Here is a 16341-nt window from a genome sequence, read left to right as displayed (position 1 = left end):
GAATGAGAAAGACTTCACACAAGTGTCACAGTTGGACAGTGTACAAGAGTAAGTTGTTCTCAACTGGTTTTATTAAGATTGTGTGTAGGATAAGAAAGAATATGTCCAATTTTGATAAATTGAACTGTAATACTGAATAGCTGTATTTGTTTATGCAGGTTAGATGATTTGGTTGGCCCTTGTGGAATGTCAGTATCTGCAATGGAATTGGATCTAGACACAGACAACATAAACATATCTTCCGTATAAGATGTGCCAACACTGATAGGAAGTGTAGGTATGGAAACGTTGCCAACCCCAATAACGGTGATGAATTCATCAAAGTGGGCAGATTTGTTGATGTCAAGAGGGCAAACCTTTGTTAGTGCTGAACATTTTAGAGAGGCATTATATAAGTATAGCCTTGCACACAAGTTTGGTTACCGGTACGTAAAGAATGATAGGCATAAGATGATTGTGAAGTGCTGTGTAGATGGTTGTCCCTGGGAAATTTCAGCATATGGTGTAGGTGAGAATAATGGATTCCTAGTTGTGAGAAGATTTAACTATGAACACTTGCATTATGCACAAGACAACTTAGTTGTCCCTCAGAGAAAGAGGTGCAAACTTGCTTCAGCAGTCATAATAGATGAGTTGATTTCTTGCATGCACAAAGCTCCAAATGACATTAGACGGGATTTGGAAAGAGAGTATGGGTTGAGGCTCAACTACCAACAAGCATATAGGGCGAAAGAGAAAGCATTGGCAAAAATTCATGGTTGTCCGCAGGAGTCTTATATGCTAATCCCTTGGATATGTGAAAGGCTGAAGGAAAGTGATCCAGAAACGGTAGCAAAGTGGGTTGCATCATCAGATAATAGATTTCAAGCTGTATTTATTGCATACGGTTGCTGTGTAGAAGGGTTTTTGAAAGGTGGCAGACCTGTATTATATGTGGATGGATGCCACTTGAGTGGTCCGTACAAAGGAACGTTATTGGGAGCACAAGCGTATGACGCGGATAATGAATTATTCCCACTTGCATATGCGATTGTTGGAGGTGAGACGCTTGATGACTGGGCATGGTTTCTTGGTAACATAAAGGATATTACGGGCTCATTAGAAGTGACAATAGTATCGGATAGACACAACTCAATAAAAGGTGCAGTGCAAGCCGTGTTTGGAGGAGATCGACATGCTTTTTGCTACCGTCATGTGAAGGAGAATTACAGTGCTGAGTTTTTGAAGATAACCAGGGGAAAGAGGAGGACCAGCGGACAGACAAAGGAAGTTGCACTAAAATTACTTGATTGTATTGCATACGCAAGACTTGATAGAGACTTTGATTGCAGTATGGAAAAGCTAATGGCATTTTGTCCAGAATTAGGACAATGGCTTCAAACAAATGGAGACATTGAGCGTTGGGCACAAAACAAATTTCCTTACAAGAGGTGGGACAATATCACAACAAATCTAGCCGAATCCTTTAATGCTTGGCTTGTTGGTGAGAGGAAGCACAACATAGCTGTCTTGATACATGAGCACAGGGAAAAATTGGCAAACAAGATGTACCACAGCAAAGAAGCCATGACGAATTGGAGCAATGGTGTGGGACCTAATATAGAGGAAAAGTTGATGGATCATGTGGCCAGATCAGAAAGAATGGATGTGTAAAATTATGGAATGAACAATTTCAGGGTCAGATGGGGAAACCTAGATGTGCGGGTAAATCTTGTGTTACGTGAATGCACCTGCAAAGGTTGGCAAATGTCAGGACTACCTTGCCCGCATGCAAGTGCTGCAATCAAGAAGGTATATGGTAATATATATGCATATGTCGAGGATTGCTTTTTACTCTCAGCCCAAAAGAAAATTTATGGCAGACTCATGATTCCAGTTGAGACCCATGACATCCCTAGGCCAGATTCCCTTCGATATGAAGATTACTCGTCCACCATCTTCCTACAACCACCATTGACAACTCGGCGTGCTGGAAGACCCAGAGGTAGGAGGATTGAATCACAATTCCAGCAGAAGAAAGCGTATCATTGCTCAGGATGTGGTGAAGCTGGTCACACTAGAAAGATTTGCACTAACCCGAACCCTGGGTGACTTTGTTGCTCAAAATGGTCTTTTATTTTTTTGGTTCAACACACAGCTACTTTTGTACATAAATGAGCCCCACTATGTAGTTGTTGAGTTGTTGGGGAAGTAGCTATGACAACCCATTTTGATTTTTTGGTGGTGGGTTCGATTATATTTTGTATAGTGGTGTCAATAGTTGAAAAATTTCATGACAGTAGGTGACTATAGCTGTCGCAGGATATGTTAGGCTGTAATCTGTCCACATGCGAATGGACTATTTTTAGTTGTAAATATTTGTATGTATGTTGCAAATTGTCTAATCTCACTTGAAAACGAAGATTCCCCTGCCTGTCCACTGACGGACAGCTTCTTCGGGTGAAGGTCGTCATATGTAAATGGACTGATTACAGTTGTGAATATATATATATGTATGTTGCCAATTGTCTAATGTCACTTGCAAATGGTATACGAAACCATACTTGGACAGCTTCTCCAGGTGAATCAGTCCGCATGCAAATGGACTATTTTTAGTTGTAAATATTTGTATGTATGTTGCAAATTGTCTAATCTCACTTGCAAACGGAGATTCCCCTGCCTGTCCACTGACGGACAGCTTCTTCGGGTGAAGGTCGTCATATGTAAATGGACTGATTACAGTTGTGAATATATATATGTATGTTGCCAATTGTCTAATGTCACTTGCAAATGGTATACGAAACCATACTTGGACAGCTTCTCCAGGTGAATCAGTCCGCATGCAAATGGACTATTTTTAGTTGTAAATATTTGTATGTATGTTGCAAATTGTCTAATCTCACTTGCAAACGGAGATTCCCCTGCCTGTCCACTGACGGACAGCTTCTTCGGGTGAAGGTCATCATATGTAAATGGACTGATTACAGTTGTGAATATATATATATGTATGTTGCCAATTGTCTAATGTCACTTGCAAATGGTATACGAAACCATACTTGGACAGCTTCTCCAGGTGAATCAGTCCGCATGCAAATGGACTATTTTTAGTTGTAAATATTTGTATGTATGTGGCAAATTGTCTAATCTCATTTGCAAATGGGCCCTTGCACACCTGTTCACCCACGGACACCTCCTTCAGTACGAGTAGGTCAGATGCAAATGGATTATTTATAGTTGTGAAAATATGCATGTATGGTGTGAATTGTCTAGTCCCACTTGTAAATGGGCTGTCCCACACTTAAGTAAGACGCATGCATCAGGTGAATCAGTCCACATGTGAAGCCAAGTATGTGTCTTGCAAATTAGCTAGTCCCCCTTGCCAATATGAACGGACGGATTCCACGTGTGAATATAGGTATGTATTTTAAAAATAGGCTAGTTCCCCTTGCAAATGCGCTCTCCCGCACTTGTTCCCTCACGGACACATGCTTCAGCTGGTCTAGTCGACATGTGAACGGACTGATTCCACGTGTGAATATAGGTATTTGTTGTGCAAATCGGCTAGTTCCCCTTGCAAATGCGCTCTCCCGCACTTGTTCCCTCACGGACACATGCTTCAGCTGGACCAGTCGACATGTGAACGGACTGATTCCACGTGTGAATATCGGTATGTGTTGTGCAAATTGGCTAGTTCCCCTTGCAAATACGCACCCTGTTCAGGTTAAGGACGGCACATGTAAATGGACTGATTACAGTTGTGAATATATGTATCGGAGTAGCAAATTCCCTAGTTCCTCATAGAAATGGACACCTTATTCAGGTGAAGGAGGGCACTTGCATATTTAAGAGGACATGTTGTTCAGCAGATGAACGACACTTGTGAATGCTCTAATTGCTGTTGTTAACTTATTTGTCTCTCTTGCAAATTGTCTAATCGTTCGTGCAAAGGTCTAATCCCTGATGTAGGTTGTTCAGTTGGAAATGGACGAACATTTGGTGTTAATTCCTGTTTTTTTGGTGCAAATTCCCTAATTTTTGTTGTTAACCGTACATCTAATGAAAGTAAACAAGTAGTGATAATATGAATCCATCAAAACAGTCTTCATTAACATCGTTTGTATGCACAACATTTTAGTCCGCATAAAGTGTTCACAACAACAATTACAGTGCTTATCAGCAAAAACTACAAGGTAGGAATTTGATCAGTCATCGCTTTCTCTTGCGTTGTCTGTTAATGTGGTCAAGGTGTTTGGTAACAGCATCTGACTTGATGTTTCTTTGATGCGTCACGAGCCACCACAATAGCTCACACCGTATAGATGTGTATTGATCCTATGGGACAACAACAACTGTTCTCAGTAAGTTGACACAAATGCATGATGTCATTAATATATAATTCAACACCTACTGCTGTATAATAAGGCATGGTGAATAGAACTCCATCCTTCTCTTGTGGGTTGGGCCACTCTCTTAGATATGTGATGACATGAACCCCACAATCATCACTGAAAAAATGAACACATCACTATGCTGGCTTATGTATGTCGATTATAATTTATGACAAATAACTTTCAGTGAACAAAAGACTCACGTATTGTCTTGAACATGAACCGTGGGATACAAGATGTCATTGTTTGAATCTGGGTTGGCCAACCCCTCCAGCTCAGGCTTCACTCTCCTTAGTATTTCAATGAAGTGTGCCCTCTACACAATTACAGATGATTATCACACAGGGGATACTATGGTTGTCCAACACAAAAGTAGCAGAATAATTACACCACTTACAAAAGTTTGCGCCATGATTTGCTGCCCCTTTAATGCTGGATCAGACTTATTCTTCTTCTTTTGGTGCTTCATTGTATCCTCACCACCACGCAGAGAGTCCAGCACATAAAACTTTAGTGTGCTCGGTTCAAACACAAAGCAAAACCAATGCAGTGCAAACACAACAGGTGCAAATATGTATTCACATTCAGCCAAATTGTATCCCACGTGTTGGGGAAGTAGTTCTTTCAGGTGTTTGTCCACTTGCCATGCTGTGTGTTGCTGCACCATCCTTGCCTATCACAACAGCAAATTGCACAGCAATGCAAATTGTCAGTGAAGAAACTGTATCGATAACTTTATTGCACAATTTAAAGCATTGATCCATTAACAGGGGATAGCACTAACCGTGAAATCTGCATCAAATATGTGTCTTTTAACCGCAGAGGCACTCTCATGTTGGTCAGCGTTCAAGGTGTGGGCAATCAGAGTCATGATCTGTAGAATAAAGGAGCAGGAAAATTAAATTAAAATTGTGGCACATTCCATATATGGCCACTTTGATGTAACTTGAATAGGTGCACGTACCCTGTTGCTTATCCACCTTCTGGGACCCAGTGCTTGTAGGTCTGATCGTGTTGCCAAATGCCCAAACATATCTACCATGACCCTACAACAAATATGAAAGTGAAAATAAGTAGTCAGTGTTGCATAGTAGTATTATTCACAGGCTGTCTTTTCCATAATAACTGACTATACTTACTCTTGAGCCTCATCTGGTTGACACCACTCAGTACACACAGTATAAAATGCATCCCTGTCACTCATTTTCACCTTTCTGCCATAAGTAGACATGTAAGGAGATTTAACTACTGGGACTTTACGTCTACTTGACCTCCTTGTGGGTAGCTGCACTGCTTTGCCCACCATTTTCCCTTCTTCCGTTTGAGCTGCCTGTTCATCTTCAGTATCCTTATCTGCAGCTTCATCTTCTCTCACATTGTCGTTCTCGTCTTCATCTTCCTCCTCTTCTTCTTCTTCTTCTTCTTGCTGTTCATCATCATGCAATTTGTCACCACTTTCATGTGTTTCTCCGCTCTCTACAGTCATAACTTCATCATGTTGTGGCCACTCATTTTCATCCTCCTCAGTGTGGTGTTCTTTTCCTTATTCTTCATTGCCTCCCTGGTTAAGAAGTTTATTTTCCAGCTTAACTAATTCATTACAAACTAAGTTTTGAATCTTGGTCATCTCATTGTTCAATGTGTTGTTGAAATTGAGCCAAAACTCCTTAATGTCCTGCACATTGTAAATGTATGTCATCAAACAGATATTAAGTCTCACCAACAGACATTATCACATTGGTATTACTCACCGGATGATGGAAACTTGTACTGCTCCCCGGTTGTGTTGACTCATTCACTTCAGCAGCGGGTGGACTGTAGAAAATGCCATGTCGACTCTCCTTTTCCGCATCAATTCTCCTCTTCACAGCCTTATCATCCCAATGTCTGACGACGTCTTTGTCTTTTGGTTCACCTCCCTGTAGAGGGAACCTTTGCAGGAAGTGCAACTGCAGAGAAAAAAAAAATATGACTCAAAAATCAAATTACATAATACATCAACAGTTTAATGTTCAAAGCATATCCAACAGGGCATATTTTGTAAGGAAATATGCAAGTACCAATAAAAAGTAGATGCACCCTCCGACGACTCTGGCACTCTCGGTCTGTCCTTCCTTACTGCTCCTATTGTACCGTTTAATTTCCTCACTGAGCTGTCAAGCACAAAGGAAGCCCAGTCAAATTTTTTCCAGTTATTTTCTGTGCAGCCATTACTTTTAGCACCTTGTCACTCACACTTGCACTTCCCGTGGGACAAAGAAGAGTGCCCACTGTAAAAAGAACAAAATAGAATTCAAAGTTTCCATCTTCTTCATCACTCTTTATCTTCTCCGCAATTTGAGAATATGTCATGGAGTATAGTCCTTCTTCAGCTCATTTACTTCATCCTTGAAGCCATCCAACTTCACTTTGGAGCCCTTATCTGGTAACCCAAGAACCCTCCTAACATCTGTACACGTGACCTTCTTTGTCTTCCCCCTTATGGTAATTTGTTTACTTGGGGGGTCATATGCATGAATCAACTCCAGACATAAATCTCTGGGCAGCTTATTCAAAGTAATACCAAGAAGATGACCAAACCCCATTTCTTCTACCTTGCGCTTTAAATTTTCTTTGCCATTTATAAACTTTGCCACTTCCTTGAATTTTGTGGGGGAGCACCGAGTAGAAAATGGGGACACATATTTCTCCTTCTTCTTCTTCTCCTCTATCAGCTATTCCTCCTTCTTCCTGTATGGCTCCCTATCAGCATCACTCATCTCCCTCCAAATTGCTGAAGCCGCATCTGTGATTGCTCCCATATTCCCATGCATCTCCTGCTTCTTTTGCTCCCAATATTCTCCCTTGAATACTTTCCAGCCGGTAACTTGTGCGTCCTTTTTTCCCATCTTCTTCCTGTATCCAATAATCACAAAGTCATTAGTTAGTACATTAAACAGAAACATTCATACCATCCAACATTTCTTGTATCATAAACCCGGAAATTATATACACACTAATTATTATTGTTAAATCCTTAACTTGTCATACGACAGGACATCAAATTGTTACATGCAGGTTAACTGGATAATGACACCATTCTTCATGTAAATTAGCTAACATTCATTGTCAGGCCACAAAAGATCAGATTCCAACTAACATTAAATTATGCAACAGAGGTGGTTAATTAACTACTTTTTCATGTCAATTCCCTAACTTTCACACTCCAACATAGATCAAACAATTACACCGGCGAACAGTCAAAATTCTGCTAATTGCTCATGTCAATTGCCTAATTTTCCCTGTGAGGCCGCTGCAAACCACATTCCCACAAACATGCAATTATGCAGCAGAGGTGGTTAATTAACTAATTGTCGAGGTAAATTTCCTAACTTTCTCAGTCCAGCACGCATCAAACAGTTACACATAAGCTAAGTGGAAATCCAGCTCACTGGTGGTGTCAATTGCCTAATTTTCCCTGTGAGGCAACTGCACACCAAATTCCCACAAACTTAGTGGGTAATTTACTGATTCTCCATGTAAATTTCCTAACTTGACAGATTCAACAAAAATATGAAACCGTCAGACAGGAGCTACGCGGATAATCCCCTAAATCCTCGTGTCAATTGACTAATTTCTCCTGTGAGGCCCGCTACGGATCACATGCCAACAAACATGAAATTTTGAATTGCCAGTTGTTACTTTACTGATTTTTCATGTAAATTCCCTAACTTCCAGAGTCCACCACACATCAACCACTTAAACAGAAGCTAAGTGGAAATTCACCTAATTGCTCGTCTCAATCACCTAATTTTCCCTGTGAGGCCGCTGCAAACGACATTCCCACAAACATGCAATTATGCAGCAGAGGTGGTTAATTAACTAATTTTCGAGGTAAATTTCCTAACTTTCTCAGTCCACCACGCATCAAACAGTTACACATAAGCTAAGTGGAAATCCAGCTCACTGGTGGTGTCAATTGCCTAATTTTCCCTGTCAGGCAACTGCACACCAAATTCCCACAAACTTAGTGGGTAATTTACTGATTCTCCATGTAAATTTCCTAACTTGACAGATTCCCGGAAACATGAAAACTGTTTGACATAAGCTAACTGGCTAAACCCCTAATTCCTCGTGTCAATTTCCTAATTTTCCTTGTGAGGCCACTACAAATCAGATTCCAACAAACATAGCTGGTAATTTACTGATTCTTCGTGTAAATTGCCTAAGTTGACAGATATATGCACACATGAGGTTGTCACATGCAACTGGTTAGTCAACTAATTCTTCACGTCAATTGACTAACTCCCATTGTTAGCCCACAAAATCTCACATTCCAACAATCAACGGGATAAACCAAACAAAACAAACTCATTTGCCTAATCCATACGACAACATTTACCCCTCCCAATTCTTTTCCTTATTCCTGCAAAATGCCTACAAACACTATAGCAATGCAGTTAACTACCAACACTAATTTTTCCCTAAATAATTAATAACTTTCTTACTTAGCCCCCACACAAACTCTTCATGCTACACTCACAAGCATTCGCTCACTAAATCAGGAGCATTTGCTAAAGGGCAGTCAGGGAAATGGCCGAACACTATGTGACACATTGGTAATCATTCCTGGGTTAGAACCTAAATGTCATTACCAAACACACCCACCTTTCAGTGGGTCATTCCTCCTTAACCTACCATGAAAACAAAATCCAAGAAATCTACTGCATTTAACGGGGACCGCGAAGCTTACCAAATGGAAATCAGTGACTTCTTCTCGCCCTGCTTCTTCCTTCTTTGTCGATAGCCTTGCAAGTTTCCTCCTTTGTCGGCCTTTTCTTATTCTCCTTCCGCTTCTAGTGATTACCACGAACCCGCAGATTGAAGCTGATGGAATTTTTGGGGGCCACGTCGAACACTTTTCGCAGATTGCGAGAGGCAGGAATCTTCCCACAGAGGTAGCACGTTCGCAGTCGGGAGAGGGCAGATTTTTCGTAGAGTGGTAGCACGTTCGCAGACCGAGAGACGCAGCAGTTTTCCCAGAGTGGTTGCACGTTCGCAGAGCGGGAGAGGGAACACTTTTCGCACATGGGTTACGTTCGCATATAGAGAGAGAGCGGGAGGACTTTTGATCGTCGCTTTTTCGCCTTATTTTCAAATTTCAGCGGAAGTAAAATGAGGGGCAGTGGCGTCATTTCGCTTGTGGAATTAATATCAGATTGGCCCCTTGGTCCTGCAGTGAGATTTCAGAATGTTTTGGGGGCTCTTTGAGATTATTTGTCTTCTACGGTCCTACAGTGAAATTTTCCCAAATTTTAATGTGGATATGAAATATTATGCTTTTTAGCTTCAAATTTTAAAATGGAAGCATAGGTGAAATAAATATGTTTTTGAGTGTTGAGATCATAAAGGTGGTGACAAAATCTCTCAACTTAAGAAGTGTTTCCAGAGTTTGGTTCCCAAGAACCAATATATGAATATTTCTATGACATTTTGTTTGAGACAGTTGTACAACTCAATCTGTATATGCACAAATTTTTTAGAATTTTTTGTATTAAATTAAATTAGTTCTAGTGATAAAAACCTATGCTATAAGGTTGAGCATTTATTTAAATGAAGTCCTACGGGGCAAATGAAATATTTGAGGGGTACCATTGGTATCTTGTGCGGTGGATTCCTAGTGTATTGAAATGCACGGATGTTAACTGAATTTCAAGTTATATGAGAAAATCCACTAGTGATTATTCACCTTTAGTGGTGATTGAAGGCTAAGTTGTCATAAACATCTTAGCAAATATTTCAGTGTAAAAATGAAACTTAGTGTCGATGAGCTGTGATTGCCAAATGACAATAACTATTGTAGAGGAAACAATAGTACAAGTACATATCGTTTGAGATATTATGTGAATAAGCTAGCTTAATAATTGTGAAGTTATCTCAATTGATTTTGTGAGTTGGAAAGTGGGCCCAGCAAATTCGTTAACAAAAGCCTTAAGAAAGAAACAGATTACAAAAACATCAACGAGAATGAAACTTAAGCCAACATGAAATTAACAACGATGGAAACCCAACCTTTATGATTGGAGACTCCATGAAGAAGGTTCAGATGGAAAAAAACAAGTCGTATGTTAGTTCTACTAGTACTATTATAAATTCATAGTCCTTTCTTATGATGTGAGAAAGTGCTAGAATGCATTTTTTGGCGAGGCTGAGCAAAAGCTCTTAATAATTTAATAATCCTACGGGATGGTGTGCTCATTCAGGTACGCTAAATGAAATCACTTCTACGAATATGGAGTGGGGCCGCTCCCATGAGATCCTAACAAAATCTTTAGAGCATTCGTTAAGAATCAGGCACGTACATGGCCATTATAACGCGCAAAACTACTGTTAATGGTAGAAATTGTGGTAGTATAATTTGACTCTTAATGCCTCTAATACACATCCAAGAGTTGTTGGTTCATAGAAGCAGGCTTCACTAACATCTTTGTGTACTAAGTGTTACTGGTCTAGGTCAGATTCATAGTCCGAAAGACACCATATTCGAAATGGTTATACTTGTGTGTCAAAAGAAGTCTCATATTACTCAAGATTGAGAAAACCTTAGTGTTTACTAAGATGCGAGCTTAAGTTAATAAAATGGATGAGAAGAGGAGTCTTTAGAACTAGCCGCTAGAGATGACCATTGAAGCATTTATGTGTCTTAATTAGTTGGTTTTATTCTTTCATAAATCATATTCAATGGCATTAAAATGTTTTAATTCACCTTAATTAATTATTTAAGAACTGCCTTTTTAATTATCATTAAAACCAAATTTGATAGCATTAAAATGTTTTAATTCACCTTCATTAATTATTTAAAAACTGCCCTTTTAATTATCATTAAAACCATATTGATGGTGTTAAAATGTTTTAATTCACCTTAATTAATTATTTAAATACTGCCCTTTTAATTATCATTAAAATCATATTTAATCACCATTATGGCAGCCCAACGGTCACATATCATTTGCCCATAAAAGGCAATGTGTGGTGCATGGTTAGACTGCATCGAGTTCTATCCCTAAGCTCTCCTCCTCTTTCTCTCTTCTCCTGAGTTTTAAATTTTTGTTATTATGTTACCTTACTCTACGCAAAAAGGGTTCATTTAATCCTGGAAGGTGCATTTGACCAAAAAAAAAATCTTAGAAAGTGCTGCCTTTTATTCTAACCTGTATGGTGAAATAACTCTTAAGGACAATATCTTTAGACATGACTCAAACCATATTATTATTAATTTTGCAGGTGTTGTGAACAATATATATGTACATAGATATTATTTTTTTAAATATAAACATTACACATCACATTAATGGGGAAAAGTGCTACACTAAAGCATGGCTTATTAGAATAGGAATAAGCAAAAGATATATTTCCTTCCTTTTCACCGATTATGCGACTGGAAATTATCACCCAAACACAAATCAAACTCTATTGACGTTCCTTTATCGTTTTCTTCTTTTTCAGTGGTCACGACGCAATGCCAATTGTCATTTTTTGTATAAATCATATAAAAATTATTGCAAATTATATAAAAAGTATTGTTGTAAAGTTGTAGTTTGTCACACCTCCTTTAATATCCCATTATACATCAATTGGAACTATTATAACATATTTCCTAACGTTTCCGAGCAAAAAATTTCAATTTCAAAATTTTACATTTAAGGCTATCTATACACTGTTCATCCAAATTTAAGTTAACTTTAAAAATTCATAATTCATTCTAAAAAAATCTAGATAAGGTGTTTCCAATTTTCATGTGAAGCTTGCTAAGAGTTGTTTAGAAGAAGAGTATTCATTGGACTCAATTCTATCCAGAGCAGCACCAGAAAATTCGACAAAGTGCACTGTTCTATGATCTACTACTTGTTTTAAAGCTAAAAATAAGATCTATTTGCCTGCAAAATTTCAGGTCTAGATTTCATCATTTACTTATTATTTTATGTGACACAAATTTGTCCCTAATTTAGGCAATTCTATCCCCTAGTCATACCTTTCTCGCATTTTATTTTCTATTTTCATGTGCCATTCCATGAAAACATTCCATGACCCATATTATCCAGCCTTCACATACATTATACAAATATAATTTACATGATATTATCATCCAAAATTCATTTCAACTTAATATAAAGTTCATTAAAACATTACATGACTTTTCAAAATATTATGAATTCCATAGGGCTCCTTCATTCCAATACCATTTCCTTGCCTTTGCCAATGGATGAATCATCTCCTAATTGGTACATAAATTAATATAGGAGGAATGAGATTTTAAAGAAATCTCAGTAGCCATTGAACTATAATTATTATGTAAATCTAGCAAGTTACTATGTGACATGTTATTACACTTCAAGGCATAATCAAACCACATAAAATCATAGTTAACACCATGTTAGGAGAGGAACACCAACACTTCCACAATAACATGAATCAATGCACTTTGGCCAAAGCATAACCCAAAGTCATCCAATCAACCAAGATCACAACACAATTCCTCAATCCAATCAAACAATATAATCAAATTAAACAAGCAAGATAAATAATCAAATTATAATTCAATGCTACCTTTTAACATTTGATTAATTTGGTCTCCTCAAAGGATAATGATTCTCCTTGATTCCTCTTCACAAAGCCTACTAATTTAAGCATAACTATAATTACATTAACAACTAAATAATTTAAATACAACACTTTATCTTTAACTTAACATTTCCCTCCTTTTTCTTTGATTTTTAAGAAAATTGTTCCTCCTTTAGAACCAATAATCTCTTGGCTCAATCCTACACAATTTTTTATGAGGAATTCAAATATCCAATCAGTTTTCAAAAATCAAACTCCTTCCCTATGAAATCATGTTGGCCGAATAGGGGTATATAAGCTTCCAAAAATTCCATTTTTGATTCCAGTGATTTTATACACTTCCCTTTAATATATCCCTACACAAAAAACATGTTTTAAACCCATTGGAATCATCAAATCAATGCAAAACAATTTCCTACATCATGAACAGTACCTGGCCGAATTGAACATATAATACCCTAGGTTGATTTTCTTTCAAAAATCAATCCATACACCACTTAAACATGCTTATTCCACTTGATATTTAAGGTTTCTATCCTTCCCTAAACATCACATGACTAGGCTGAAATTTGGGCAGCATCACCTCTTGATTTTCCAATCCAAAACCCAACTAAACTAATTCAAAACTTAAGGATAAGAAGGCTTAAGCATACTGATGAACTACTATTTTGATATGTTAACAAGTGCATTTTGTGGATATTTTAGTGAATTATTTAGGAATTAATTTCATTATTAATGAATTAACATTTGATGCACATAAATAGTGGAAATGGGTTAAAATGTGGTTTCTAATAAGCATTTGACTAATTCTTCAGACTAGATATTATCTTGTGATTATTGGATTAATTTCAGGGACAAAGTTGGAATTTCACAATTGTGGTAAGTGCAATTCCAACTAGGAGGAAAATGAAGTCGAAGGAAGGCAGTTCCATCAGAATGAAAATTCGAATTCCATCACCAGTGAGAAATGGATTCCCTCGGCTCCAAAACTGAAAAATCAAATGAGGGAAGCGAGAAACCGAAAGAAAGGGGATTCTCTAACTGAATTTCAACAGAAAAGAATGAAGAGAACCGGGGGGAAGGCAGGAATGAGAGAAGAGCTTGCTGGTGAATATAAGGAATGAAAAATAACAGAACGGGCGGGATCATATTCTAATTCTCTCTCTTCCATTCACCATCTACTCTCAACCTCGGCGATTTGGTGTGAAGCTTAGCAATGGAGAACGCGAATTCCAGTAGAAGCAACGAAACAACCATGCTCGACTAAACTGATACATAAGAAATTCAGTTTATCAATCTGTAGTTTCAAATCTTTCGCCTCTCTCTGTCGTATGATGTTTGAAACCAAGTTAGTAATAGAGTACATTACAGTTCTATTCAATTAGATTTGATAAACTGAATTGAATTCTTGAAGTCATCAGTCATCCTTGATTGGGCGGAGATTTTGTGATTGAGATTTCTATCAGTCGATTAGAAATTGTATCGCAAGATTGAACTTAATTTTTGATTTGACACTTGGTGTTACTGATTGTCTCGGATGATTTTATGCTTTGAGTATTCAATTCGGTTCCGCTGCTCCTCTATTCTTAATTCATGAATTGTGACAGGGATGTAGAGATGAATTTCTTAACTCATGATTCAGTGATGATGGTGAGGGGAAACTTCCAGGAGGAATTAATCAATTGATTTCTGTTCTACATTAATCATCAACCTCTTTTGCTTCAGTTCATAGTAATTCTTTCTTTTGTTTCTGAATCTCGTTCATTTGAATAAACCAAACAAAAAATTAGAACTCTTTTACCAATCAATTACTTAAATTGATTATTCTCTCCATTGAACATTCGGTCTAATGTCATAGGGAAAAAGAGATCAATACCTAGAGTTGCTTTCCCTGAACTGCATTAATTCTAGTATTTTTTGAATGGTCTGTGTGATTAGGATCAATCAAATGGCGCCGTTGTTGGCTTCCTAGCTTTTAGATTTCGTGTTTGGTGGAAGATTAATTTGTTCTGTTCTACTGATTTGTTTGTGCTTTGTAATTGCAATCTAATCTGTTGTTGCCTTTTTCACTTTTAGCTGCAGCCAACCATATCAGTTTTGGTAATTTTACTTTTACCTCTTCTTGGTGTTTCAACAGTTAAGGTGTTATCTTCTGTCTATTCCATGCACAAATTGTTAATCCGACTTGTTCTGGCTGCCCTTCTATGAGCTATACTTTGCATGTCTAGGGACACTGATTTTTACCCCTTAGATAGAGAGATTAATCGAATACTAAGGCAGATTAAAAAAACTAAGCAATCAGAAATTAGGCCCACTATACCTGTTTCTGAATTTGAACACAATTTATCACCCAGCCCTAGAAATTCCCTTGGGTCACATGTTTCTGCTTCTGAATCTGCTCTAGGTAATTTAGTTGATAATCATTTCATCATGGATGGTCCTAATAGAGTTAACCAAGCTTTAAACAGACCCACCAATGATGAAGCGCGTGAACAGCAGGCTGACAATGCAAATCTAAATAATAATCAACACCATAATGATGTTGTACAAGCAAATAACAGGGAGCGTAGAACAATTAGGGATCTGACATCTTCTAATGATACATATGATCCATTCAGAACTTGCCTGATTTCAATGTTAGTTTTGAATTAAAGGGTCCTTTATTAAGTAACTTACCCAAGTTTTATGGTTTATCAGGGGGAGATCCTTATAAACACTTAAAAACAATGCATATGGTGTGTGCCTCAATGAAACCTGTGGGGACTGATATGGATGAGATTTTCAGACAGGTTTTTCATTTCACTCTTGAAGGGAAGGCTAAGGAATGGTTTCTTATGGTACCATATCACACGGCCAGTGCACTGACTTCCTGGACCAAGCTGCAAAATGCTTTTCTAGAGAGATATTTTCCACCTTCCAGGACTGCATCTTTAATAAAAGAAATTTATGGTGCTAAACAGATGGCTCAAGAATCCTTTTATGAATATTAGAGTCGATTTCAAGAATTGCTATCTAAATGTCCTCATCACCAGATTCCGAAGGCACATTTAATCCAATACTTTCACAGTGGACTGATTCCTCAAGATAGAAAGAGTTTAGATGCAGCTGCCAGAGGCACTATTTAGGATTTAACTACAAATGAAGCATGGGCGTTGATTGAGAAAATTGCTCATAACACTCAGCAATTTGAAGGGGAGGATGCACGGCAAGTCCATAAAGTTTATTCCTCTGTAAAATCTGAGAAGGTTATTGATAGTTTAGCTGCTCAAATGGCAATCATGAGTGCACAACTTCAACGGCTTATGTCTAACTCCCATGAGCCGCAATCTCAAGCTTTGGTTGTAGCTAGCTGTGAGATATGCAACTCCTCCAT

The 16341-nt window shown here is 38.0% G+C and overlaps 1 protein-coding gene and 1 non-coding gene across 2 annotated transcripts; one reads left to right on the top strand and one right to left on the bottom strand.

The window, feature by feature from the left end:
* The first annotated feature begins 279 nt into the window (after positions 1–279).
* LOC114757819 (uncharacterized) lies at positions 280–1653 on the top strand. Its single transcript, XM_028946919.1, has one exon. It carries the CDS (start codon positions 280–282, stop codon positions 1651–1653), a length of 1374 nt encoding a protein of 457 aa, XP_028802752.1.
* A 14241-nt stretch (positions 1654–15894) lies between these two features.
* Positions 15895–16002, bottom strand: LOC114757822 (small nucleolar RNA R71). The gene has a single exon (XR_003741616.1). It is a non-coding gene; the product is annotated as a small nucleolar RNA R71 (small nucleolar RNA).
* Between the last annotated feature and the right edge of the window lie 339 nt (positions 16003–16341).

Source organism: Neltuma alba, unplaced genomic scaffold (genome assembly GCF_004799145.2).
Source record: "Neltuma alba isolate B1F8T4 unplaced genomic scaffold, ASM479914v2 tig00010649_pilon, whole genome shotgun sequence".
Lineage (NCBI taxonomy): Eukaryota > Viridiplantae > Streptophyta > Magnoliopsida > Fabales > Fabaceae > Neltuma > Neltuma alba.
This window is presented reverse-complemented; position numbering and strand designations above follow the sequence as displayed.